This window comes from Ranitomeya variabilis, chromosome 1, assembly GCF_051348905.1.
Source record: "Ranitomeya variabilis isolate aRanVar5 chromosome 1, aRanVar5.hap1, whole genome shotgun sequence".
Taxonomy (NCBI): domain Eukaryota; kingdom Metazoa; phylum Chordata; class Amphibia; order Anura; family Dendrobatidae; genus Ranitomeya; species Ranitomeya variabilis.
The window spans coordinates 215,735,247-215,762,496 of NC_135232.1; the positions used below are offsets into that span (position 1 = coordinate 215,735,247).

Genomic DNA, 27,250 nt, shown 5'->3' on the forward strand with positions numbered 1-27,250 from the left:
TCTCATGACTGCATACAATGCCAATGATACCTCATGACTGCATACAACGCTCATGATATCTCATGACTGTATACAACGCTCATGATACGTCATGACTGCATACAACGCTCATGATATCTCATGACTGTATACAACGCTCATGATACCTCATGACTGCATACAACGCTCATGATATCTCATGACTGTATACAACGCCAATGATACCTCATGACTGTATACAATGCCAATGATACTTCATGACTGCATACAACGCTCATGATAACTTACGACTGTACACAACGCTCATGATACCTTATGACTGTACAACGCTCATCTTTAACACAGAATTCTTTTTAAACTAGACTACACTTTAGCAACAACCAGAAACAATGGTCGTATTTTATACACCATGTTACAGCCACAATTTCCGGCCAGATTGAGGGCTTCCTGGTCTGGACTAATAGCATCAATTTACAACCTTTCAGTATGTTAGGAGACCTCTGGTTGAATCAGAACTGCAGCCCCTATGTGGTTTTGAGAATCACATGGGCCACAGACCCCTCAATTGAACCTTGTATAATAACCAAGCTGACTGGTGATATCTGTTGGTCTTTGGGTATAATAACCCTATTTCTCTCCCATATAGTCAATCAAGAGGAAAATCTCCTTATGCAGCTAATAAAAATACAAGACACATGAATTGGGAGCAGCATGTGCATAAATTGAAGACATTTCACTAACAGCACATCCTACTGTGTTCATTCTTCTGTGGGGGATGGGATTCCTTACTCAGGATCGCATTCTCAGGGGCTTGCAGGTTCAACTATGGAGCATGACAGACAGAACTAGGACATCAGAAAAATTCTAGACACAGAGAAATGTCTGCTGACGACATGATTACCAAGTATACCTCAAGGGCCACATCTGCAAATTAATGTTTACTGGAAATGCCTTGGCATTTTCCATATGATTCCAGCTTCTTATTAAATCGTAATGAACCCTAGCGTTGTGGGCACACGTAGTTATATCAGCAAGATGAAAGCCGCTCGGCTGATAGCAGATTCACACAACAGCAGAATAAAGCGCACATACGGCAAACGTAAAGAGAAAAGGTGAAAAGCAAGTTATAGCAAACTCAGCGTATGGCCAAGACCAAATGTTCATTATAAGTAAGCAGAAAAGGAAATGTGACAGTCAGGAACTTCAACTGAAAAAAGGCCTCCTTCCTATACATCAACAGCTCAGACTCTCCTCACCTCTTCTTTGCTGCTGTTGGATGTATACATTGGGTATAATGCATACCTGACATATGCCAAAATATAGTGGATATGTAGGCCATGGAGTCCTCTTGAAGAAAGATGTATACTATGCAGTATAATTTATTCTTACTGTATGCCTCTAGAATTTATACCTAGCAGACTGCACTTTCCTATGCTTGGCTCCCATATAAAGAGTACACGGGGCTATGGAGAGGTCTGTCATACATGGTGGGACGTACAAGTAACAGGATAGCTCTATAGGTTCAGGTGTTTCAGGTATTTCAGTTTGCCAGTGTATACACATTAGGATAAGGAGGTGTAAAAGATATAGACATAGTTGCCATCCTGAAGGCAGAAGCCAGTATCGTATTTCTGTCCAACCAATACATGGATGCCGGCACTTTGTGCCAGTCATTGCACTGGTCACCCATCTGCCACAAAGTACAATATAAGCTCATTGCGCTCACCCACAAAAATCTCCACAGTTCTGTACCACCATAGAACTCCTCCCTTGTACAGTAGATCATTCACCCTACCCTTTCTCTTCATTCAGCAACTGATCCAATCCATAATCCGAACCTCCCATTTCCGTTTGCAAGACTTGTCTCGTGTTGCTCCACCTTTGTGGAAAGCCCTACTCCAGAAGATCCAATTAATATCTAACCCCCACATTTTTAAGAGTGCTTTAAAAACACATCTCTTTAGACAGGCTTATCCCCTCACTAATCTGCTCCCCCTTCCAGTTTTTCCTCGGAATCTGTTTCATCTGTCTCCACATGCTCTGTACACCCATTAGCACTTGACAAGTGTTCTTAGATACTCGCTGATCGGCTCGTGCAGCTTTATATCATAACCTTTATTTATTATAATGATGGCTGGGCCATACATAACAAGCACTTTCTACCTATTGTGTCCCCCTATTTCCTTATAGATTATAAGTTTGCGAGCAGGACCCTCACACCTCCTGTAATTGTTGAACTGCATTACTTTGTATAGTCCTTATTATCTATACATGTCCCAGATCAATTGGAAAGCGCTGCAGAACATGTTAGCGCTATATAAACAAAATTTTTTATTATTGCTGGCAGATGATAGTATAAGAATCGCGGCTTGTCTGCGTTCAGTGACTTTGGGCATGTTGGGTTTTATCATGATCAATGCCTTGTTCACGCAGAAGGTAGGCTCTGGCAGTAACGTCTGGCCAAGTTCACATGAGCATATTAAAAAAAAGTCATCTAAGCTTCTTCTAGAAAACTTGATTTTTTTCTTATTTGTCATTGGTATGCAATCCATGTGAAATCTGTTTTTATACATCAGCAGTTATTAAAAATTCACAAGACTAAACACATTACAATAGACAGACCATTATTTTTTATATTTAGGGACTCTGTAGCGACGGGGTCTGTTCCGCAGGACTGGCACATAGCAAATGTGGTACAAATATTCAAGAAGGGCTCTAAAAGTGACCCTGGAAATTATAGGCCAGTAAGTCTAACCTCTATTGTTGGCAAAATACTTGAAGGGTTTCTGAGGGATGCTATACTGGATTATCTCAATGAGAATAACTGTTTAACTCCATATCAGCATGGGTTTATGAGAAATCGCTCCTGTCAAACCAATCTAATCAGTTTTTATGAAGAGGTAAGCTATAGGCTGGACCACGGTGAGTCATTGGACGTGGTATATCTTGATTTTTCCAAAGCGTTTGATACCGTGCCGCACAAGAGGTTGGTACACAAAATGAGAATGCTGGGTCTGGGGGAAAATGTGTGTAAATGGGTAAGTAACTGGCTTAGTGATAGAAAGCAGAGGGTGGTTATAGATGGTATATTCTCTAACTGGGTCGCTGTAACTAGTGGGGTACCACAGGGGTCCGTGTTGGGACCTGTTCTCTTCTATATATTTATTAACGATCTGGTAGAAGGTTTACACAATAAAATATCGATATTTGCAGATAATACAAAACTATGTAAAGCAGTCAGCACAAGAGAAGATAGTATTCTGCTACAGATAGATCTGGATAAGTTGGAAACTTGGGCCGAGAGGTGGCAGATGCAGTTCAACAATGATAAATGTAAGGTTATACACATGGGAAGAAGGAATCAATATCACCATTACACACTGAATGGGAAACCACTGGGTAAATCTGACAGGGAGAAGGACTTGGGGATCCTAGTTAATGATAAACTTACCTGGAGCAGCCAGTGCCAGGCAGCATCTGCCAAGGCAAACAGGATCATGGGGTGCATTAAAAGAGGTCTGGATACATATGATGAGAGCATTATACTGCCTCTGTACAAATCCCTGGTTAGACCGCACATGGAGTGCTGTGTACAGTTTTGGGCACCGGTGCACAGGAAGGATATAATGGAATAAGAGCGAGTACAAAATTAATAAAGGGGATGGAACGGACGTATGGTAGATCTGGGGATTACCCGTATATTGACGGAATATAGGCTGAACTGGATGGACAAATATATTTTGTCGGCCTTGCTAACTATGTTACTATGTTACAGTTTCCTATGTTAAATTAAAATGTATTCCTAAAAATCAGATGCTATGTAATGACTCCGCATGGAATTCGATTTATTTTTGTGCACCTATAGACTTGAACGAGAGAGTCTAATCCAACACACGGAACAAACTGCTGCAATGTTTTTCAAGCACAGATTCAATCCTTGCACAAAAAAACTAAAATAAACTGCACTCCCATTGAATAACAATACTGTCTGTTTTGGTCATATGAACTTGGTCTTTATAACGATAGAGCCAAGAGACATACCTATCCCCCCAACAGTCTCAATCCAAAGTCTTTTGCGGCAAAGATCACAGCCAAGAGGGTGGAGGCGGAGGGTCACACTGAACCCACCACACTGCTACCATTTTGTCACAAACAGTTCTCTGCTTCCCGTTATGGTCAGGACAATTACGCAATTGACCAACAATCAACTGAGGAGGCTGCAGTTGTTACAACTACTAGGTTGATTATTGCAGAACACACAGTGAGCGTATGGTATATACACAATCGATTCCAACGCATGTAATATACAATGCTCAAAAAAAAATCAGAACACCTAAACACCACATTATAAATTATCACTGAATGAAATATTCCAGTGGCAAATCTTTATTCATTACATAGTGGAATGTGTTGAGAACAATAAAGCATAAAAATGATCAATGTAAATCAAAATGAATACGCTATGGAAGTCTGGATTTGGATTTATACTCAAAATCAAAGTGGAAAATCAAATTATAGGCTTATCCAACTTCAGTGGAAATGCCTCAAGACAAGGAAATGATGCTCATTAGTGTGTGTGGCCTCCAAGTGCCTGTATGATCTCCCTACAACGTCTGGGCATGCTCCTGATGAGGCGGCAGATGGTCTCCTGGGGGATTTCCTCCTAGACCTGGATTAAAGCATCAGTCAACTCCTGAACACTTTGTGGTGCAACATGGCGTTGGGAAACGGAATGAGGCATGATATCCCAGCTGTGCTCATTTAGATTCAGGACTGCTGAAGGGCCGGCCATATCATAGCACCAAAGCCTTCATCATGCAGGAACTGCTCACATACTTCAGCTGCATTAGGCCTAGCATTATCATGCATCAGAAGAAACCCAGGGCCCACTGCGTTTGCATATAGTCTCACAACGGGTCTGAGGATCTCATCCCACTAGCTAATGGCAGACAGGGTACCTCTGGATAGCACATGGAGGGTTGTGCTGCCCTCCAAAGAAATGCCTCCCCACACCATTACTGACCCACTGCCAAAGCAGTCATGCTTAAGGATGACGCAGGCAGCAGAATGTTTCCACGGAGTCTCCAGACTCTGTCACATGTGCTCAGTGTGAACCTGGTCTCATCTGTGAAGAGCACAGGGCGCCAATGTCAACTCTGCCAATCATGGTGTTCTGTGGCAAATGCCAAGCGCCCTGCACGGTGTTGGGCTGTAAGCACAACACCAACTTGTGGACGTCAGGCCCTTATACCAGTCTCATAGAGTCAATTTTTGACAGTGTGAGCAGACACATGCACATTTGTGGCCTGCTGGAGGTCATTTTGCAGGACTCTGGCAGTGCTCCTCCTGGTCTTCCCTGCACAAATGAGGAGGTAGCGGTCCTGCTGCAGGGTTGTTGCCCTCCTATGGCCCCCCTCCACGTATCCTGGTGTACTGGCCTGTCTGCGGTTATCTGATCCATTCTTTGGACACTGTGCAGACAGACACAGCTACCCTTCTTGCCACAGCTCACATAGATGTGCCATCCTAGATGAGCTGCACTACATGAGCACCCTCTGTGGGTTGTAGACACTGCCTCATGCTGCTGCACATTACCTCTAGGGGTGAGAGCAATGACAAAATGCAAAAGTGACCAAAACAAGAGCCAAAAAAGATGAGAACAGAGAAATAGTATAGATCTTCTGATTCGCCATGTTGCTTACACCATGTGCAGGGCATTGCAGTAGCTTAGGGATCCATGGCTACAACCACTAAGTGCTAATTGTCACTACATGAGTGGTCGTAAGCATGGCTACCTAAAGCTACTGCAATGCTCTGCATGAGGTACATGACATAGCGAATACTAATTTTCTAATTGGAGGTATTTACTAATATTATTAATATTACACCTACTACATATTGTGAAAGGGTCTTGGAGATGGGAATACCTCTTTAACCGTTTGGCTTCTACAGACTCTTTGTTTCACAGTGCATTGGTGGCGACAGAATGAGCTGTGAATCCGTCAGTCAGCTTGTTTTGACGGCAAAGATTATAAGCCTTAAGGTACCGTCACATTAAGCGACGCTGCAGCGATATAGACAACGATGCCGATCGCTGCAGCATCGCTGTTTCGTCGTTGTGTGGTCGCTGGAGAGCTGTCACACAGACAGCTCTCCAGCGACCAACGATGCCGAAGTCCCCGGGTAACCAGGGTAAACATTGGGTTACTAAGCGCAGGGCCGCGCTTAGTAACCCGATGTTTACCCTGGTTACCAGTGTAAATGTAAAAAAAAAAAAAACACTACATACTTACATTCCGGTGTCTGTCGGGTCCCCCGGCGTCCGCTTCCCTGCACTGTGTAAGCGCCGGCCCTAAAGCAGAGCGGTGACATCACCGCTGTGCTCTGCTTTACGGCCGGCCGGCGCTGACACGGTGCAGGGAAGCGGACGCCGGGGGACCCGACAGACACCGGAATGTAAGTATGTAGTGTTTTTTTTTTTTTTACATTTACAATGGTAACCAGGGTAAATATTGGGTTACTAAGTGCGGCCCTGCGCTTAGTAACCCGATGTTTACCCTGGTTACCAGTGAAGACATCGCTGAATCCGCGTCACACACACCGATTCAGCGATGTCAGCGGGTGATCCAGCGACGAAATAAGGTGCTGGCCTTCTAGCTCCGACCAACGATGTCACAGCAGGATCCAGATCGCTGCTGCGTGTCAAACACAACGATATCACTATCCAGGACGCTGCAACGTCACGGATCGCTATCGTTATTAAGTTGTTCAGTGTGAAAGTACCTTTAGTTTAGAAGAGCTCAGAAGAAGAAAGATATTACAGGGAACCTGACAGGTCCCCCACACCCTCCAACCCAAAGGCATTAGATTATTTGTTGCTAAACACCCTGCCTAACCAGCCGTCTGTAGTGTTTTAACACCCGACTTCAAAGGCAGTGTGCATAATTGAAAGCGCCTTTCTCATCTCCGGACATGCGCAGTGCACCTCTGAATCCAGCTTCAGAGGAGCATTGATGTGGGCGAAGAAAGCCGAGCACATACCAGAGTTCTGCAGGGTGCTGGCGATGACATAATCTCTTGCAGTCGAAAAAATGAAAAAAATCCCTTTACTAAGGCAAAAAACACATAGTACATGAAAAAAACCTTAAAATCAACAATTATATTTTCTATATTATAAAAAATTTTAAAAATACCAACATATAAACAAAATTGACCCCGTTAAAGGACTATCATTCCCCTATTCTTGTACCTGCCTGACAGCGGAGGTTGGCAGCCTATTAATATACGAGAAGTGGCACCCCCGCTCCACGACGGCTGTCTTTGAGTGACCCTATAAAGTCCCTAGATACAACTAACAGATATATAGGTATTGTCACTCATTCAGATGGATAATTCATACAGCCTAGACTTGACAGAAAGGCAAGCAAAGAGGAGTAGATATAGTTTAAAGCCAACTAGATGGTGGCCCGAATCTAACGCATCGGGTATTCTAGAATATGTATGTATGTATATAGCAGCCACATAGTATATAGCACAGGCCACGTAGTATATAGGAGCCATGTAGTATATAGCAGACAAATAGTACGTGGCCTGTGCTATATACTATGTGGCTGCTATATACATACATACATACATACATATTGCAGAATACCCGATGCGTCAATACAGGCCACGCAGTATATAACAGTGGCAACGCAGTATATAACACAACCCAAACAGTATATAACACATCCCACGTACTATATAACACAGCCCACTTAGTATATAACACAGGCGACGCAGTATATAGCAGCCACGCAGTATATAACACTGGGCACGTAATATATAGCACAGCCCACGCAGTACAAAACACAGCCCACATAGTATCTAACACTGGCCAGGTAGTATATAGCAGTCACGCGGTATATAACATAGCCCACGTAGTATACAGCAGTGTGGGCACCATATCCCTGTTTAAAAAAATAATTAAAATAAAAAAGTTATATACTCACCCGCCGGGATCCATCGAAGCTCTGGAGATGCGAGCGCGGCTGCCGCCATCTTCCGTTCCCAGGATGCATTGCGAAATTACCCACATGAAGTCTTCTTTTCGCAATGCATCTCTGGGAACGGAAGATGGCGGGAGCCGCGCGCGCCTCGGCGGACTACAGAGGGTGAGAATAGCAGGTTTTTTGTTTTTTTATTATTTTTAACATTACATCTTTTTACTATTGATGCTGCATGGGCAGCATCAATAGTAAAAAGTTGGGGACACACAGGGTTAATAGCAGCGATAACGGAGTGCGTTACCCGTGGCATAACGCGGTCCGTTACCGCTGGCATTAACCCTGTGTTAGCTGTGACCAGAGGGGAGTATGAGGGCGCCGGGCACTGACTGCAGGGGAGTAGGGAGGGACTAATCGGACTGTGCCCTTCGCTGATTGGTCGCGGCAGCCATGACAGGCAGCTGGCAAGACCAATCAGCGACGCGGGATTTCCGCTACGGAAGTTGAGGACAGAAAGACGGAAGTACCCCTTAGACAATTATATATATAGAAGAGTTGTCATGTCTTGGGATATTGTGGACAAAACATTAAAATATGATAGAAACCCTATGATAACACCAAAAAAGCTAATTAAACCATATAATTGATGGCCTTTCAAATATCAGTTGTGGATGCAACTCTTGTTATATCATCCAATGATAACATAGCAACTCAAATGCTTGCTGCAGACAAATGATCAATATAGTTCACCACATAGCCCTGTATCAGATAAAGTGTTGAACAGACTGACATATGTAACAAATCATGTCACCGAATGGCATATTTACATATATAAAACAAAGCGCATTGTGCTCTGTGCAATAGTGATATGGAGGTAGCTACTTAATTGATAAGAAAATAACTCCATTCTTACGCCATACATGTGCCAATCTCATAAATGCAACAATGGTATGAGGGAAAAACAAGAAAATTCCCAGATCAGTTTACTGCAAGCAAATAATTAGTACAGTCCACAATATAACGTTATATCAGATGAAGTACTGAACAGAATGACATATATGCTGCTGAGTGGCATACTTACATATACAGAGAAAAGTGCATTGTGCTTTGTGCAAAACTGATATGGAGGTAACAACTTGATTGATTAGAAAAAAAAACTACATTCCTATGCCATATATGCACCAATCACACAAATGCAATATTGGCATAAAAAATATTTCCAGAACGGAACAGGCTATATAACGGTTTCAATGGGTCTACTTATCACCTATAGAACGCCTCGACACATTTCCCCAGAAAAGGTCCATCAGGAGGCCAAATCGATCGTATCTGTGGTCATAAACAAGACTCACGATGCTAAATTTTGTAGTATATTAGTTCCATTTATATCCCCCACCCCTTTAGCACGTGGTCTACGGCATGCGGAAGTAGTACACAATCTTAGAATAGGACCCTCGTAACCTCATGCGCATTCAAGATATTTGAAGCCGCGCCATATACCGTACTAGACTCATAATGCGCTATTGAACCAGGACCTGCATAACATCATTTCCGGTACTATACATTTAGAATACCTGTAACCGCGCCATCCCCGGTGTCGTGTACTCACAAGACTTGAAGCCGCTCAATGCCTGGGAACTGCATAGCATCATTACCGGTACTGTGCACCAGACAGACTTAATGCTGCGCTGCGTATTGATAATGTTTTATACATAAATCTGCGCAATCTAATATTGTAACACTACAGTATCATAAATGGCCAATCATAAAATGCACAACCATGCTATCATGAACTACAATCGAGGCCAAAAACTGTCAAGTAAGGATATCGCATTAATCCCCATACAGTGAAACAACCCAACTAAGGGATTCATTCAAAAAACAAGGTGAGAAACAAAAATACCTATACATAATTTTGATAATGATATCAATACATGATATGAACAATTAATATTTAATAAAGAGTTCATAGAACGAGAACTCATAGCATGGCAAGCATGGGATAATCCAAAAAGAATATCTATAAGTGGCTTATTTAGCCAAGCAGGTTTCCACTACAGAAAGCTACCATAGGACAACACCTCGTTCAATCCTGAAGGTCCACTCGCATTCTCTTTGTAGAATATGCCTTTTACGATCACCCTTTCGTACATTATTCCCGACACCCTCTATAATACAGAAAGAGATTTCTTCTGTCCTACCATTATGTACTTGATTCATATGACGTGCTATACGCGTATCACGCTGGTGTCGAATATCACCCAGGTGTTCCCCTACTCTACGTTGGAATTCCCCAATGGTCTTTCCGACTTAGTCCAGGGGACATGTACATGTGGCTTTATAAACCACTCCAGATGTTTTACAATTGTAAAAGTCTTTAATACAAAACATCTTTCCTGATGCAGAGCTGGAAAAGGACTTACATGGGGTAGTAGTCCATCTGCAAATACAGCAGTCACCACATCTGAAAAAAATGCATACCCTACGGTCCAGCCATGTGATTCTGGCTAGTGCTCTTTCATATAAACTATGTACAAGCTTATCTTTAATTGATCGACCCCTCCTATATGTCACACTGGGTGGTTTTGTTAAGATATCAACAAGATCAGGATCAGCTAATAAGACATTCCAATGCCTTTTAAGAACCTCATATATTTTGCTCGCCTGATTATCGTATGTTTCAATAATTCTGGTTTGATTGTCCTGTTTTTCCCTTTTGCTTGGCTGGAAGAGAACCTCTCTTCTCTGATTATAAGCAAATCGATAGGCTTCTTTCAAGATATGTGAAGGGCAACCCCTCTCAGAGAATCTCATATCAAGATCACGAGCCTGTATCTGAAAGTCTTCTTTCTGGAACAGTTCCTCCTGATACGAAGGAACTGTCCCTTTGGAATACCACGTTTCAATGCTGGGGGGTGATGACTATCCCACCTCAGGAGTCCATTCGTGGCTGTCGGTTTGCGATATGTATCCATCCTGAGAAAGCCTCGTTCATCTTTGCTTATATTAAGATCCAAAAATCTTATCTTGTTAACATCATGTTCAGAGGTGAATCTGAGACCTAGTTGATTTTCATTTATGCAAGACACAAATCTTAGAAAATCAGCCTCAGGGCCAGACCACAACACAAAGATGTCATCAATGAATCTGGCCCAGAGGCTGATGTGTGGATTCCACCAAGCATCATCCTCACCAAAGATGCTGGTTTCCTCCCACCAGTCCAGGAACAGATTTGCATACGTGGGAGCACATGGGCTCCCCATCGCTGTGCCCCTGAGCTGGTGGAAGTACTTACCACAAAAAATAAAGTAGTTATGATGCAGTATGAAGTGGAGAAGTTTACCCACAAACACATTGTGTCTCCTGCATTCAATAGACCTAGTGCTCAAAAAGTGTTGCACTGCACTCAGACCCGGACCATGAGGTATGCAACTGTATAATGCCTCCACGTCTATTGAGGCCAAAATGACATTCTTCCCAGCAGTAATACCATCCAATTTCTTCAGCAAATTTGATATGTCCCTAAGATATGAATGCAATGACATGCACCATGGACTATTCAAAGGGCTAATTAGCATATGAAGCGCAAAGTTTATAAAGCCTTTTGTTAAAACTTGGGTCTAGGGGTGGGTTAAACACTATAAAGGGCTTATTAGGCAGGGTGTTTGACAACAAATAGTCTGATGCTGGTTAGTGGGAGGGCATGGGAGACCTGTCAGGTTCCCTTTAATCATAAAAGGTAAGCTCAACTTTGATGTGGTCATATAGAATGAACACTAGCAAGCCAGAATAGTTGTAAGAACTTTTGCCTAGCCTGGGGCCATGTTCATACAAGAATCTTAAAGGCAAATTTCGACGAAGACTACATCTTTTGTAGCGTGCGTCATATAAGAATGTTCAGAAGAAATCCACATAGATAGGGATATACGGTGACTTTAAAATTTCACAGCATGTAATGTCATTTTTCAAGAAATTTCAGCACTGATCTCACACATTCTTCACCTGTATATACCGGTACATAGACTAATAAAACTTCTCTGATGATGGGCTACTTGGGACTGTGATCAATGAGTTCTACCTGAAATGTTTAGATTTTGTGTAGTTGTGCAAGCAGGCGGTATATAAGGATAATGTATGTTGTAAAAATTGGAGCCTCTAGATTGCATAATTTTTCTACCGTACAATCACAGGGAGCCCAAAGTCGTTACAATAGATCATGCACAATATTGAAGAAAAAAAGATGCGGCACTCACCAGTTAGAATTAATGTGAAAAGTCCTTTATTCCATTCCTTGGGATTAGGACTAAAACATGATGTGCAGGTTACAGAGGCATGCATGGAGAGGCAGAGTGGGCGACGGCCGTTTTGCATAAGAACGCATTTATTGTTCTGGACTTGGGTGAGGGCTGTAGTTTTCATTGGTATTAGTTTAGGGTACATATGATTTTGTAATCACTTTTTATTGCTTTTTTTTGGTGGGGGGTGCGGAGAGAGGTGACTGAAAAACAGCAATTCTGAGGGTATGATACCGCATTGGCTTGAATAATTTTATATTTGATCAATCAGACTTTTTGCAGACTTGGCAATAGCAGATATGTGTATTTTTCCACTTCTTTAATTTTTGAATTGGGAAAAATGGGGTTATTAAAAAAATGTAATTTAACAAATGTTGTTATCATTATAAAAATATTATATATTCCCCTAAGGAACTTGAGCCAGTGATTGCTTGTGCTATATACTGTAATTCTCCAGTACTGCTGCAGCTACAGACAGGCAATGGCTGTGTAACGCAGCTGGCACCCGGCGTGTATAATGCAGGCTCAGCTGTACATTTAGGGCGGATGTTGACAAGGGGCTTAGGGGGACGCTATCAGCTCTTCTAAAATTTCTGTTTTAGTAAATATTTGTCATCCCCCATGAAATAACTATTTAGTCCTCTCTATCTGAAAATTCATGGTATCCTTTCTCTATAGCAACATCCTTGCGTGGTGGCATTGAGGGGCAATTAATTATAGAGATTGCTAGATGGTCGTCATGATCTCTGGAGCTTGTACCCAATTATACTGCAACTTTATTAGATGAATTTTTGAAAGAGCAATGGCTCCTATTAAACAATGTTCTTCCGTTTCTTCACATATCGATACATAAAGTAAAAAGCTTCCTAAGATAGATTACCTGGCACCTTATCATGACATGTGTCACTTTAGACTTGCCATCGTTGCTCTCGCCTTTGTCATCACCCGTGCGCACAGACAAGACAAAATCTCCAGGGTGGCTCTGGCTCTCACGCACCAGAAAACTTCCATGTTTGCCCTTCTCAGTTAGCAACTTCTCCGCCTCTTTCCCTGAGAGATGACCGTGAAACCATCTAAATGGCAAACAGAAAATGTAACAATATTCTGGATGGATTTATCTACAAACGCACCAAGTATGTTATATGTACAGCTTCTGGGATGGATCAGTGAGAAAACATACATTCATGGACACATCAACATCCTATATCCTTTCACCTTGCGTCACTTACGGGACAAAAAAATGTATCTGATGAAGGGGTAATCCCACAACGGTCACAGGCCGTGAACAGAGCGGCAGGGCACATGCGGGAGGTCCGCTCCACTGCAACTTCTCAATGCAGTCATGTAATTAGGAGCAGGGCCCCAGGACCCCTATTTGTTTGAAAAATCCATTAAAACGAATCGATCAGTTGGTTCATGCTGCCCAAGACCCCGATTGCAGCCGGGTACGTTTTTCTCTACACCGCTCCAGTGTTGAAAATGGAAAAAGTCCATAAAGTTATCAGTTGTGCCATAAACATTTATGTTTTCAAGCAGATTTCAGGAGCAAAATGAGGATGGCCCTGGGTGCCTCTGCCGTGTACATTACGTGTTTGTCCGTAAAAACATGCACACAGGCATATCATGATATACATTATACTGGCCAGTGCAGAAAACGGCATGTAACTCTGTATTATGCAATCACCGCTCACTCACCTCTCAGATGTGGGATCAGCACAGTTTAGAGGATATTTCAGCTCGATAACGTCCCCATTTTTTTCCTTAAGTTGTCCGTGGTGTTCCATGTAATACTGAACCAACTCAGCAAGTGTAGCAAATTTTTCACCTCCATACAAGTCATAGTAGTCGCCCGTGTTCTGGATCTTAATGTGGGTCACTGCCCCGTTCCTCCTAAAGAGAGAAATAAGCCTTCACTGTAAGATATGGCTACTGTATCAATCAGCAGGATAGACTAAGTGTACAGTATATCCGGTCACATATAGAAATGCTGACAACAGGGATGAAAAGACTGATATTGGCAATAATAAACCTGGCAGGGTACTGAAAAACGATTTAAGTCTCACGACACCCCATGGTACTGACCCCGTACTAAAGACAGGAGCTCGGAAAGCACAAGACAGGATCTCTTACTTCATAGTAGAGCAGATATTTAGCAGAATTAGACACTATTCTCATATTTGGTAAAATGTAAATGAACAGAAGGAATAAAATAAGAGCAGCTTCAGACCTGGTGATAGGTCTTCATTACTTATGTGACTCAATCAAAGATTCTCCAAGAACTATTCCAATAATAATTGTACCCATTGCATTCTCATTACGGATATTCTTGCTAAATTGGAATATAATAGTAATTATACTTCTTGTCACATTGACAGATGGCAAACACATGAAGCTCTTACCTTACAGACAGTGTGAAATCTCCCGGGTTACTCTTACTGGGCCGAGCCAAAAAACTACCATCAACACCGCGGGTCAACAGAAGGTTTTCTGCCTCTACGCCGGTGATATTGGGGTGGAACCATCTGTAACAGGAGGACATTCAACAGTATTAATTCTAGTGTATCAGCATGAAAGTGGTGTGATCGAGAAGACCTTAAAGAAAAGGTTATGTCAAACTATGAGAGCTGCATCTGTAGAACATTCATGAACCATAACAATAAGGCGTTGTGTTCATTCTTACTACGAGAAGAATTTTAAGAATCGGAGATCTTTCTACTCAGTGAACGTGAGGCTATAAAGTTGAAGTTAATTTTTTTGTCCAAAAGGAAAGCTGTGAGACACTAGTTGCATGTGTCACTCAGTAGCTGCAACTTCCTCTGCCAACCCATCAACCACTTACCCCAACAGGTGCAGAGGCAAACGCAAATTCCCTCTCTCCAGCAGCAGGTTCCTCCCACTGCCTGGTTCCCTTCGCACATTCCCTCTCTCTGGCAGCAGGTACCTCCCAGTGCATGGTTCCCCCTCGCACATTCCCTCTCTCCAGCTGCAGGTACCTCCCACTGCCTGGTTCCCCTCGCACATTCCTTTTCTCCGGCAGCAGGTACCCTCCAGCGCCTGGTTCCCCCCGCACACTCCCTCTCCAGCAGCAGGTACCCCCCAGTGCCTGGTTCCCCTCGCACATTCCCTTTCTCCAGCAGCAGGTACCTCCCACAGCCTGGTTCCCTTCGCACATTCCCTCTCTCCGGCAGCAGGTACCTCCCAGTGCCTGGTTTCCCTCGCACATTCCCTCTATCCAGCAGCAGGTACCCCCAGTGCCTGGTTCCCCTCGCATATTATTAATAATAATAATTTTATTTCTATAGCGCCAACATATTCCGCAGCACTTTACATTTTAGAGGGGACTTGTACATACAATAGACATTACAGCAAAACACTAAACACATAGATCAAAACATATACCAAGAGGAATGAGGGCCCTGCTCGCAAGCTAACAATCTATGAGGAAAAGGGAAGACACGAAAGGTGGATGGTAACATTCCCTCTTTCCAGCAGCAGGTACCCCCCACTGGCTGGTTCCCCTCGCACATTCCCTCTCTCCAGCAGTAGGTACCCCCCAGTGCTAGGTTACCCTCGCACATTTCCTGTCTCTCCAGCAGCAGGTACCACCACCAGTGCATGGTTCACCTTGCACATTTCGTCTCTCTAGCAGCAGGTGCCCCAGTCTAGTGTCTGGTTCACCTCGCACATTCCGTCTCTCCAGCAGCAGGTACCCCCCAGTGCATGGCTCCCCTCACACATTCCGTCTCTACAGCAGTAGGTACCCCCCAGTGCATGGTTCCCCTTGCACATTCCGTCTCTCCAGCAGTCGGTACCCCTAGTACACTTATATATATATATATATTCACATACACACTAATGTTCCAAATTTAGGGTCACTTAGAAATTTCCTTATTTTTGAAAGAAAATCAGTTTTTTTTCAATGGAGCCAACATTAAATGATTCAGAAATACACTCTATACACTGTTAATGTGGTAAATGACTATTCTAGCTGCAAACATCTGGTTTGTAATGGAATATCTTCATAGGTGTATAGAGGCCCATTTCCAACAACCATCACTCCAGTATGGTACTTTGTGTTTGCTAACTGTGTAAGAAGGCTAATGGATGGTTAGAATACCCTTGAAAACCCTTGTGCAACTATGTTAGCACAGTTGAAAACAGTTTGGCTGATTAGAGAACCTATAAACCTGACTTTCCTTTGAGCTAGTTGAGAATCTGGAGCATTACATTTGTTGGTTCCATTTAACTCTCCAAATGGCCAGAAAAAAAGAACTATCATGTGAAACTCGACAGTCTATTCTTGTTCTTAGAAATAAAGGCTATTCCATGCGAGAAATTGCCAAGAACCTGAAGATTTCCTACAACGGTGTGTACTACTCCCTTTAGAGGAGAGCACAAACAGGCTCTAACCAGAGTAGAAAGAGAAGTGGGAGGCCCCGCTGCACAACTGAGCAACAAGACAAGTACATTAGAGTCTGTAGTGTGAGAAATCAACGCCTCACAGGTCCTCAACTGGCAGCTTCATTAAACAGTACACGCAAAATGCAAGTGTCAACGTCTACAGTGAAGAGGTGACTCCGGGTTGCTGGCCTTCAGGGCAGAGTGGCAAAGAAAAAGGCATATCTGAGACAGGCTAATATAAGGAAAAGATTAATATGGGCAAAAGAACACAGACAAGCATGGTGGATGTAATGTAATGGTCTGGGGTTGCTTTGGTGCTGGTAAAGTGGGAGATTTGTACAAGGTAACAGGGATTTTGAATAAGGAAGGCTATAACTCCATTTTGCAGCACCATGCCATACCCTGTGGACACCGCTTGATTGAAGCCAATTTTATCCTACAACAGGACAATGACCCAAAGCACACCTCCAAATTATGCAAGAACTATTTAGGGAAGAAGCAGGCAGCTGGTATTCTATCTGTTAGGCTACTTTCACACTAGCGTCTGTACGGGGCCGTCGCGCTGCGTCGGCCCGACGTACCGAGCATACTGTGAAAAAAATGCCCGACGTTGGCAGGGGAAGCAGTCTTAAGACGCTTCCGTTGCTTCATTGTAAGGTCCGGGGAGGAGGGAGAGGAGTTTCTGCCGCGCATGCGCTGTTGAAAATGGCGGTCCCGACGCACAAAAAAAGTTACATGTAACTTTTTTTGTGGCGGCGGTGCGCCAAAACACGACGCAACCGTCGCACGACGGTTGCGACGTGTGGCACTGCGTCACAATGTGTCGCTAATAAAAGTCTATGGAGAAAAAACGCATCCTGCAGAAAACTTTGCAGGATGCGTTTTTTCTCCACAACGACGCATTGCGACGTGCAGTGCACGACGCTAGTGTGAAAGTAGCATAATGGAGTGGCCAGAGCAGTCACCAGATCTCAACCCCATTGAGCTGTTGTGGTAGCAGCTTGACCGTATGGTACGCAAAATGTGCCCATCAAGCCAAACCAACTTGTTGGAGGGGCTTCTGGAAGCAGGGGGTGAAATTTCTCCAGATTACCTCAGCAAATTAACTGCTAGAATGCCAAAGGTCTGCAATGCTGTAATTGCTGCAAAAGGAGTATTCTTTGACATAAGAATAAAAATAAAAATCTCTTTTTTTTTTTTTTTGCGAACCTCGTCAATGTCTGGACTAGATTTTCAATTCATTTGGCAACTCATTTGATTAATAAAAGTATGAGTTTTCATGGAAAACACAAAATTGTCTGGGTGACCCTAAACTTTGGAACCGTAACACATAAATATACAGTGCCTTGCGAAAGTATTCGGCCCCCTTGAACTTTTCAACCTTTTCCCACATATCCGGCTTCAAACATAAAGATACCAAATGTAAATTTTTGGTGAAGAATCAACAAGTGCAACACAATTGTGAAGTTGAACGAAATGTATTGGTTATTTTAAATTTTTTTGGAAAATCAAAAACTGAAAAGTGGGGCGTGCAATATTATTCGGCCCCTTTACTTTGAGTGCAGCAAACTCAATCCAGAAGTTCATTGTGGATCTCTGAATGATCCAATGTTGTCCTAAATGCCTAATGATGATAAATATAATCCACCTGTGTGTAATCAAGCCTCCGTATAAATGAACCTGCTCTGTGATAGTCTCAGGGTTCTGTTTGAAGCACAGAGAGCATCATGAAGACCAAGGAACACAACAGGTAGGTCCGTGATACTGTTGTGGAGAAGTTTAAAGCCAGATTTGCATACAAAATGATTTCCAAAACATTAAACATCCCAAGGAGCACTGTGCAAGCGATCATATTGAAATGGAAGGAGTATCATACCACTGCAAATCTACCAAGACCCGGCCGTCCCTCTAAACTTTCATCTCAAACAAGGAGAAGACTGATCAGAGATGCAGCCAAGAGGCCCATGATCACTCTGGATGAACTGCAGAGATCTACAGCTGAAGTGGGACAGTCTGTCCATAGGACAACAATCAGTCGTACACTGCACAAATCTGGCATTTATGGAAGAGTGGCAAGAAGAAAGCCATTTCTCAAAGATATCCATAAAAAGGGTAGTTTAAAGTTTGCAACAAGCCACCTGGGACACACACCAAACGTGGAAGAAGGTGCTCTGGTCAGATGAAACCAAAATTGAACTTTTTGGCAACACAGCTCATCATCCTGAACACACCATCTCCAATGTCAAACATGGTGGTGGCAGCATCATGGTTTTGGCCTGCTTTTTTTCAGCAGGCTGTGGGAAGATGGTTAAAATTGATGGGAAGATGGATGGAGCCAAATACAGGACCATTCTTGAAGAAAACCTGTTGGAGTCTGCAAAAGACCTGAGACTGGGACGGAGATTTGTCTTCCAACAAGACAATGATCCCAAACAAAGCAAAATTTACAATGGAATGGTTCACAAATAAACGTATCCTGGTGTTAGAATGGCCAAGTCAAAGTCCAGACTTCAATCCAATCGAGAATCTGCGGAAAGAGCTGAAAACTGCTGTTCACAAACGATCTCCATCAAACCTCACTGAGCTCGAGCTGTTTGCCAAAGAAGAATGGTCAAGAATTTCAGTCTCTCGATGTACAAAACTGACAGAGACATACCCCAAGTGACTTACAGCTGTAATCGCAGCACAAGGTGGCGCAACAAAGCATTAAGTTAAAGGGGCCGAATAATATTGCACGCCCCACTTTTCAGTTTTTGAATTTCCACAAAAATTTAAAATAACCAATAAATTTCATTCAACTTCACAATTGTGTTCCACTTGTTGTTGATTCTTCACCAAAAATTTACATTTGGTATCTTTATGTTTGAAGCATGATATGTCGTAAAAGGTTGAAAAGTTCAAGGGGGCCAAATACTTTCGCAAGGCACTGTATCTATATATACATAATATATATATATATATATATATATATATATATACAGTGGGGCAAAAAAGTATTTAGTCATTCAGCAATAGTGCAAGTTCCACCACTTAAAAAGATGAGAGGCGTCTGTAATTTACATCATAGGTAGACCTCAACTATGGGAGACAAACTGAGAAATAAAAATCCAGAAAATCACATTGTCTGTTTTTTTATCATTTTATTTGCATATTATGGTGGAAAATAAGTATTTGGTCAGAAACAAACAATCAAGATTTCTGGCTCTCACAGACCTGTAACTTCTTCTTTAAGAGTCTCCTCTTTCCTCCACTCATTACCTGTAGTAATGGCACCTGTTTGAACTTGTTATCAGTATAAAAAGACACCTGTGCACACCCTCAAACAGTCTGACTCCAAACTCCACTATGGTGAAGACCAAAGAGCTGTCAAAGGACACCAGAAACAAAATTGTAGCCCTGCACCAGGCTGGGAAGACTGAATCTGCAATAGCCAACCAGCTTGGAGTGAAGAAATCAACAGTGGGAGCAATAATTAGAAAATGGAAGACATTCAAGACCACTGATAATCTCCCTCGATCTGGGGCTCCACGCAAAATCCCACCCCGTGGGGTCAGAATGATCACAAGAACGGTGAGCAAAAATCCCAGAACCACGCGGGGGGACCTAGTGAATGAACTGCAGAGAGCTGGAACCAATGTAACAAGGCCTACCATAAGTAACACACTACGCGACCATGGACTCAGATCCTGCAGTGCCAGACGTGTCCCACTGCTTAAGCCAGTACATGTCCGGGCCCGTCTGAAGTTTGCTAGAGAGCATTTGGATGATCCAGAGGAGTTTTGGGAGAATGTCCTATGGTCTGATGAAACCAAACTGGAACTGTTTGGTAGAAACACAACTTGTCGTGTTTGGAGGAAAAAGAATACTGAGTTGCATCCATCAAAGACCATACCTACTGTAAAGCATGGTGGTGGAAACATCATGCTTTGGGGCTGTTTCTCTGCAAAGGGGCCAGGACGACTGATCCGGGTACATGAAAGAATGAATGGGGCCATGTATCGTGAGATTTTGAGTGCAAACCTCCTTCCATCAGCAAGGGCATTGAAGATGAAACGTGGCTGGGTCTTTCAACATGACAATGATCCAAAGCACACCGCCAGGGCAACGAAGGAGTGGCTTCGTAAGAAGCATTTCAAGGTCCTGGAGTGGCCTAGCCAGTCTCCAGATCTCAACCCTATAGAAAACCTTTGGAGGGAGTTGAAAGTCCGTGTTGCCAAGCGAAAAGCCAAAAACATCACTGCTCTAGAGGAGATCTGCATGGAGGAATGGGCCAACATACCAACAACAGTGTGTGGCAACCTTGTGAAGACTTACAGAAAACGTTTGACCTCTGTCATTGCCAACAAAGGATATATTACAAAGTATTGAGATGAAATTTTGTTTCTGACCAAATACTTATTTTCCACCATAATATGCAAATAAAATGATAAAAAAACAGACAATATGATTTTCTGGATTTTTTTTTCTCAGTTTGTCTCCCATAGTTGAGGTCTACCTATGATGTAAATTACAGACGCCTCTCATCTTTTTAAGTGGTGGAACTTGCACTATTGCTGAATGACTAAATACTTTTTTGCCCCACTGTGTGTGTGTGTATATATATATATATATATATATATATATATATATATATATATATATATACACATACACATACACACACACACACGCACCATGTAGAAGATGTAGAACATGTACTGGAGAATTCAGCAGCCCCAGTTGTACAATGGTGACGTCTCTATCACAGACACTGGGCGCCCTCTTGTGGTACAATGTTGCTTTACAGAGCTGAGACTGTCACACATAATGGCAAGTCTTGTAGGTAAAAGAATATAGTTTTGTACAAACACTAAAAGGCCACAAGGGATATCTCCTGTCTATATAAGGGTGGTTTCACACAAAACCTCTATGGTGAATTATAAAGCACCCCACAAACAGTGCTTATTATGTTTGTACCTTTATTGACACTTTTGGTTAATTTTCTTCAAGGCCAAAATTCACACACACAATGTGCTTTTGTGAAAAAAGGCAACATGGCTTTTTTATTATTATTATTCCTACAGACAGTTGTTAAAAGCCTATAGTGACAACATACCTACATACATTTTGGCCTATTTGTTCAAAATGCAGTAAGCTCTGGTATGGCACTTTTCTAGTATTTATCCCAGATCTTAGGCTACTTTCACATTTGCGTTGTGCGCCGCAGCGCACAACGCAAACAAAAACGCGGCAAAACGCACGCTAAAACGCTGCGTTTTGCGCCGCATGCGTCCTTTTTGGCCGAAAGTTGGACGCAAAAAAAATGCAACTTGAAGCGTTTCTTGCGTCCAACGCTTGCGGCCATGCGGCGCAAAACGCAGCACAACGCATGTCCATGCGCCCCCATGTTAAATATAGGGGCTCATGACGCATGCGGCGAAGCTGCGGCGCCCGACGCTGCGGCGCTGACCGCAAATGTGAACGTAGCCTAAAGGTACCGTCACATTTAGCGACGCTGCAGTGATCTAGACAACGATGCCGAAGTCCCCGGGTAACCAGGGTAAACATTGGGTTACTAAGCGCAGGGCCGCGCTTAGTAACCCGATGTTTACCATGGTTACCAGTGTAAATGTAAAAAAAAAAAAAACACTACATACTTACATTCCGGTGTCTGTCGCGTTCCCCGGCGTCCGCTTCCCTGCACTGTGCGGCCATAAAGCAGAGCGGTGACGTCACCGCTGTGCTCTGCTTTACGACCGGCCGGCGCTTACATAGTGCAGGGAAGCGAACGCCGGGGGACGCAACAGACACCGGAATGTAAGTATGTAGTGTTTGTTTTTTTTACATTTACAATGGTAACCAGGGTAAATATCGGGTTACTAAGCGCGGCCCTGCGCTTAGTAACCCGATGTTTACCCTGGTTACCAGTGAAGACATCGCTGAATCAGCGTCACACATGCCGACTCAGCGATGTCAGCGGGTGAGCCAGCAACGAAATAAAGTTCTGGACTTCTAGCTCCGACCAGCGATATCACAGCGGGATCCAGATCGCTGCTGCGTGTCAAACACAACGATATCGCTATCCAGGACGCTGCAACGTCACGGATCGTTATCGTTATCGTTGTTAAGTTGTTCAGTGTGAAGGTACCTTTATCCATGGGACTTGAAAACAGCTAGAAAACAAAAAATGCATGTACAAAATGACAAAAAAGACCACTAAAACCATCTCATTTATCTATCATTTATTTAGCAGCCACTGCGACTGTCAGGACGTGGCCACATGAAGCCCACGATCTAACCCTACTTAATAAAGAAAACAGCTGGAATAGACTGCCATGGTATAATAGTGGAGCGGAGCTTTGGGGGTGGGTAGAATTCGTAAACTTTAATGGCACAGCCACATTGGACTCTATGTCAATATGCACCAGGCCGGGTTCACCTCACATACTAGCCACACGTCTGGCTCTGCTGGAGCTTCTGTCCGAAGCCCTGAATACCGGTATTCAGGCATACAGTACAACAGTCTAAAATGTATGGTCTTTTCCAAGGATAAACCATAAATTATAAAGAATCAGAATTACTCCTTTCAAAGGAAACCTGTCACATGGGTCACATTGCCTAAACCAAGGATCTCATGAATCAGAGCCTGGCTGCATACTGAAGCCAGGTATCATTTTCCCTGAAACACTGCGGCTTCCCTTCAAAAGGGGCTCTCCCTGCATGCGCGTGTCACTCCAGCGGAAAAGCTGCTGGGACCCATCTGTCCGATTAATCTCTTATGCAGCTTGGTCCACAGTGGCTGTTAAACCAGGTTTCCCTCTGAAACGCATTAAAGGGAACCTGTCATGTAAAAAAAATGCTAATAACCTGATGATGCGGGATTTATCTGAAGGATTATTGCTTTCCAAAGTCATGCAAGTGCCACACTGAAAGCCTTGCTGACGGAAGAACATTAAGTGCATTCCTCTCAGTGGCCTCTGGCTTTCAGTCATAGAGGCGCGGCTTCAGTCACTGTCCACTACAGAATGAGCGGCAGCAGGTGTAACCATTCCCCGGCAGTGACAGCTGCCTCAGCAGTCAGTCAGTACAGGGCTGGGTGTCAGTCAATGCTGGCATGCGGTTACAGACGCCGCTCACTGTGTACTGAACAGTGACTAAAGCCATGCCTCCATGACTGACAGCCAGATGCTACATTGACGAATAAAGTTAATTTCCTCCCGGTAGCCGGGCTTTCAGTGATGGCTTTAAAAATGTTGCACATGACAGGTTCTTTTATACAAATCATGCAACCAGTGTTTGATACATGTTGCCCATGGATCAATTGGGCAGCATTTACCAGCTGTCAGGTTCCCTTGAATCCCGGCAGCTTTAGAGCAAGGCAAGTAGGCAGCACGTAGAACCTGACCACGATGCGCACTCCGTGCCTAGGTAACTATCCATGCTGGGATAGCAGGGTAACCCAAGCAACAAGCTGTAAACCAGAGTGTTAAAAATCCTTCCGTTATTAAAAATCCTCTAAGCTCTTAACAAGGGGTAAGGTGTAAACTTTTTTTTCAAGCACGTTACAACTTCACCAAATTATTAAAGGGCCACTGTCACCCCCCTCCAGCCGTTATAAACTAAAAGAGCCACCTTGTGCAGCAGTAATGCTGCATTCTAACAAGGTGGCCCCCTCAGCGCTGTTTACCCATGAAATCCGGCGCCTGCGTTGTGTATCGCTGTTTGGTGCAGGCGCAGAGAGCTCTGGCCGTCTGACGTCACAGCCAGGCTTACAGACTGCGCCTGTGCGGCGAGTGCGGCCACCCACCTTGGTAATCCCAGCCCCGCAGTGTGTTATGCATTATGCAGAGTGCGGGGCTGGGATTCACAAGCAGGGCGGCCGCACAGGCGCAGTCTGCAAGCCTGGCTGTGACGTCAGACGGCCAGAGCTCTCTGCGCCTGCACCAAACAGCGATACACAGCGCAGGCGCCGGATTTCATGGGTAAACAGCGCTGAGGGGGCAGTGCCCGGCGCCCTTGAAGATTTGAGTGACGGCAATGTGGCGTTACAAGCAGGGGGGTGAGGACCTGCCTACCTGGCGAAAGACAGGTATTTTGGCGAAAATATAAAACCCTTTATTTTGGGAATACATGCACCTAAAACTAAAAGAGCCACCTTGTTAGAATGCAGCATTACTGCTGCACAAGGTGGCTCTTTTAGTTTATAAAGGCTGGAGGGGGTGACAGTGGCCCTTTAACTTGGGACTTTAAAGGAAAAAAAACTCAATTTACGGGTTTTGCGAGAAACTTAGTTTAGACAACCAGCTTGAAAAAAAAAACAAAAAACACGTCTCCTGACCTGATTTGCGGCAGATATAAAATGTCTGCACATGCATGAAAACTCCAGATTTTTGTCATATAAAGAAAAAAAGATCATGACAAGAAGTATCATTTCACAACATTTTCCACCTTTAATGCCATCCAAGATCTGTACAATTATATTGAAAAATAAACTGAAATCTTTTTGTGTGAAAGAAATAAAATACAGAACTATAATAAACTGGTTGCATAGGTGTCAACATCCTCTATGTGGTTGTGATCAGAATTCGATAATCGGCCGTATAACACTTATGACAATCACATCACAGAACTGTCCAGTGGCTCTCCAGACCCAAGCACGACAACATGTATTTCTATGCAGCTTTCACGCTCGGATCAAAGCATTACAATGCAATCGTCCGAATTATACGACTGTCTGACTGTGCCCTTAAACTCATTTTCAATAGTAGTCACTGCATACCTGCCATCATTTACTTTAATTCTGATTAACCCCATATAAACAGTTTAGCTGTTCTAGTTGGATTTTCCTGACATTTTCTTAGTTGCATTTAAAAAGCCTTGGCCGTAAACAGCTTACAACACAGCAAAGGGATCTCCTTGTTGAAAGATATCAGTCAAGAGAAGGGTACAACAAAAATTTCCAAACCATTACATATTCTATGTAACACTGTGAAAACGGTCATTAATAAGTGGTTTAAAATTAGTACAACAGTGACATTACTTAGAAATGGATGCCCCCCAAAAATTGATGAAGACTAGAAGAAAATTGGTTTAGGATGCTTCCAAGAGGACTACAGCAACATTAAGGGAGTTTCAGGAATTTATTGCAAATACTGGTTGTGTATTACATGTGACAATCTACTGCCTTGACTGGCCTGTGGTATAGGGTATCAAGACAGAAGCCTTTTCTTAGAAAGAGTGAAAGTATGTGCACATGTTCCGGATTTTTCGCGTTTGTTTGGCGGTTTTCCAAAGCAAAAAAGCTTAAAAAAACGCATACATTAAGCATCCCATCATTTTGAATGTATTCCGCAATTTTTGTGCACGTTGCGTTTTTTCCACGATACAAAACGTATCGCGGAAAAATACGCAGCATGTTCATTAATTTTGCGGATTTATTGTGGATTTCCCGCTATTTAATGCATTGGGAAGCTCCAGAAAAAAAACACAAAAAATCCGCATAAAAACCATGCAAAAAACGCTAGAAAAACGTGTGCGGATTTTCTGCAGAAAATCTCCGGTTTTGTTCAGGAAATTTCTGCATAAAATCCTGACGTGTGCACATACCCATACAGTCAAGCCTGGCTATGTTTTGCCAAAACTTACATCAAGACAGCCAAAAGCATGTGTTATGGTCTGATGAGACGATGGTTGAAATTTTTGGCCATAATTACAAAAGGTATGTTTGGCATAAAGCCCACACTTTGCATCACCAAAAGAGCACCATACCCACAGTGAAGCATGGTGGAGGCATCATTAAGCTTTTGGGTGTTTTTTGGCAGCTGGAACTGGAGCTTTAGTCAAGGTGGAAGGAATTCTGGACAGTTGACAGTTTCAAATATCAATTTTGCAACAAAACCTTCAGGCCTCTGCTAAAAATCATAAGACAAAGAGGAATTTTGCCTTTTAGCACAGCAGCCGGAAGCATACCTCTAAATAAACAAAAGAAAGGCATTGCCAAAAAGTCCTTCATATAAAATAATCTCTGGAGGAGGCAGTTACATGGCAGCATCCGCCCCAGAGCCTGGAAAAGGTAATTTATATAAAGTGATAAAAGATGCTTTCTCAGCAATAAGACATCTGCTATGAGGCATACAGGTATCACACTTTTCAGCAGTCGATAACCTGTATGCCCTTATTTATAAAGCAGAAAATCTCTGTGTTTCAGCCCGTTAAATACAAAACCACATTTTTTCACCCAATTTGAGTTATATTTTGCACAACCTATCTTTAACATCAGACTAAAAATACATGAGAATATTAAAACACAATCTCTTACCCCCTCGCAAGATTTGGCCCCCTAAAATTATGCTCTATAGAAATAAATGAGAAAAGGGTGTCTGTGTTAAATGCAAAACTACAGTTTTTGCCCAAAGGGTCTTAAAGAATTAAAGCGATAGCGCCCAAAGAGTCGCTCTTAAATGGACAGCAACCATATACAGTCGGGAAAAGAAGTACCGTATATACTCGAGTATAAGACGACCCGAATATAAGCCAAGGTACCTACCGTATTTTTCGGACTAGAAGATGCACTTTTTTCCCAAAAAAATTAAGGAAAATGGGGGTGCGTCT

The 27,250-nt window shown here is 43.1% G+C and overlaps 1 protein-coding gene across 2 annotated transcripts in view; it reads right to left on the minus strand.

Annotated features, from left to right (window-relative positions):
* PTPN11 (protein tyrosine phosphatase non-receptor type 11) overlaps positions 1-27,250 on the minus strand; it is a 98,993-nt gene that overhangs the window by 61,264 nt on the left and 10,479 nt on the right. For both annotated transcript variants that reach the window (XM_077292414.1, XM_077292418.1), the window contains exons 2-4: positions 14,659-14,781; positions 13,955-14,149; positions 13,140-13,332 (exon numbers count right to left, since the gene is read on the minus strand). In XM_077292414.1, coding sequence (XP_077148529.1) covers positions 13,140-13,332; positions 13,955-14,149; positions 14,659-14,781 — 511 coding nt within the window. The remainder of the gene's footprint in view (positions 1-13,139; positions 13,333-13,954; positions 14,150-14,658; positions 14,782-27,250) is intronic.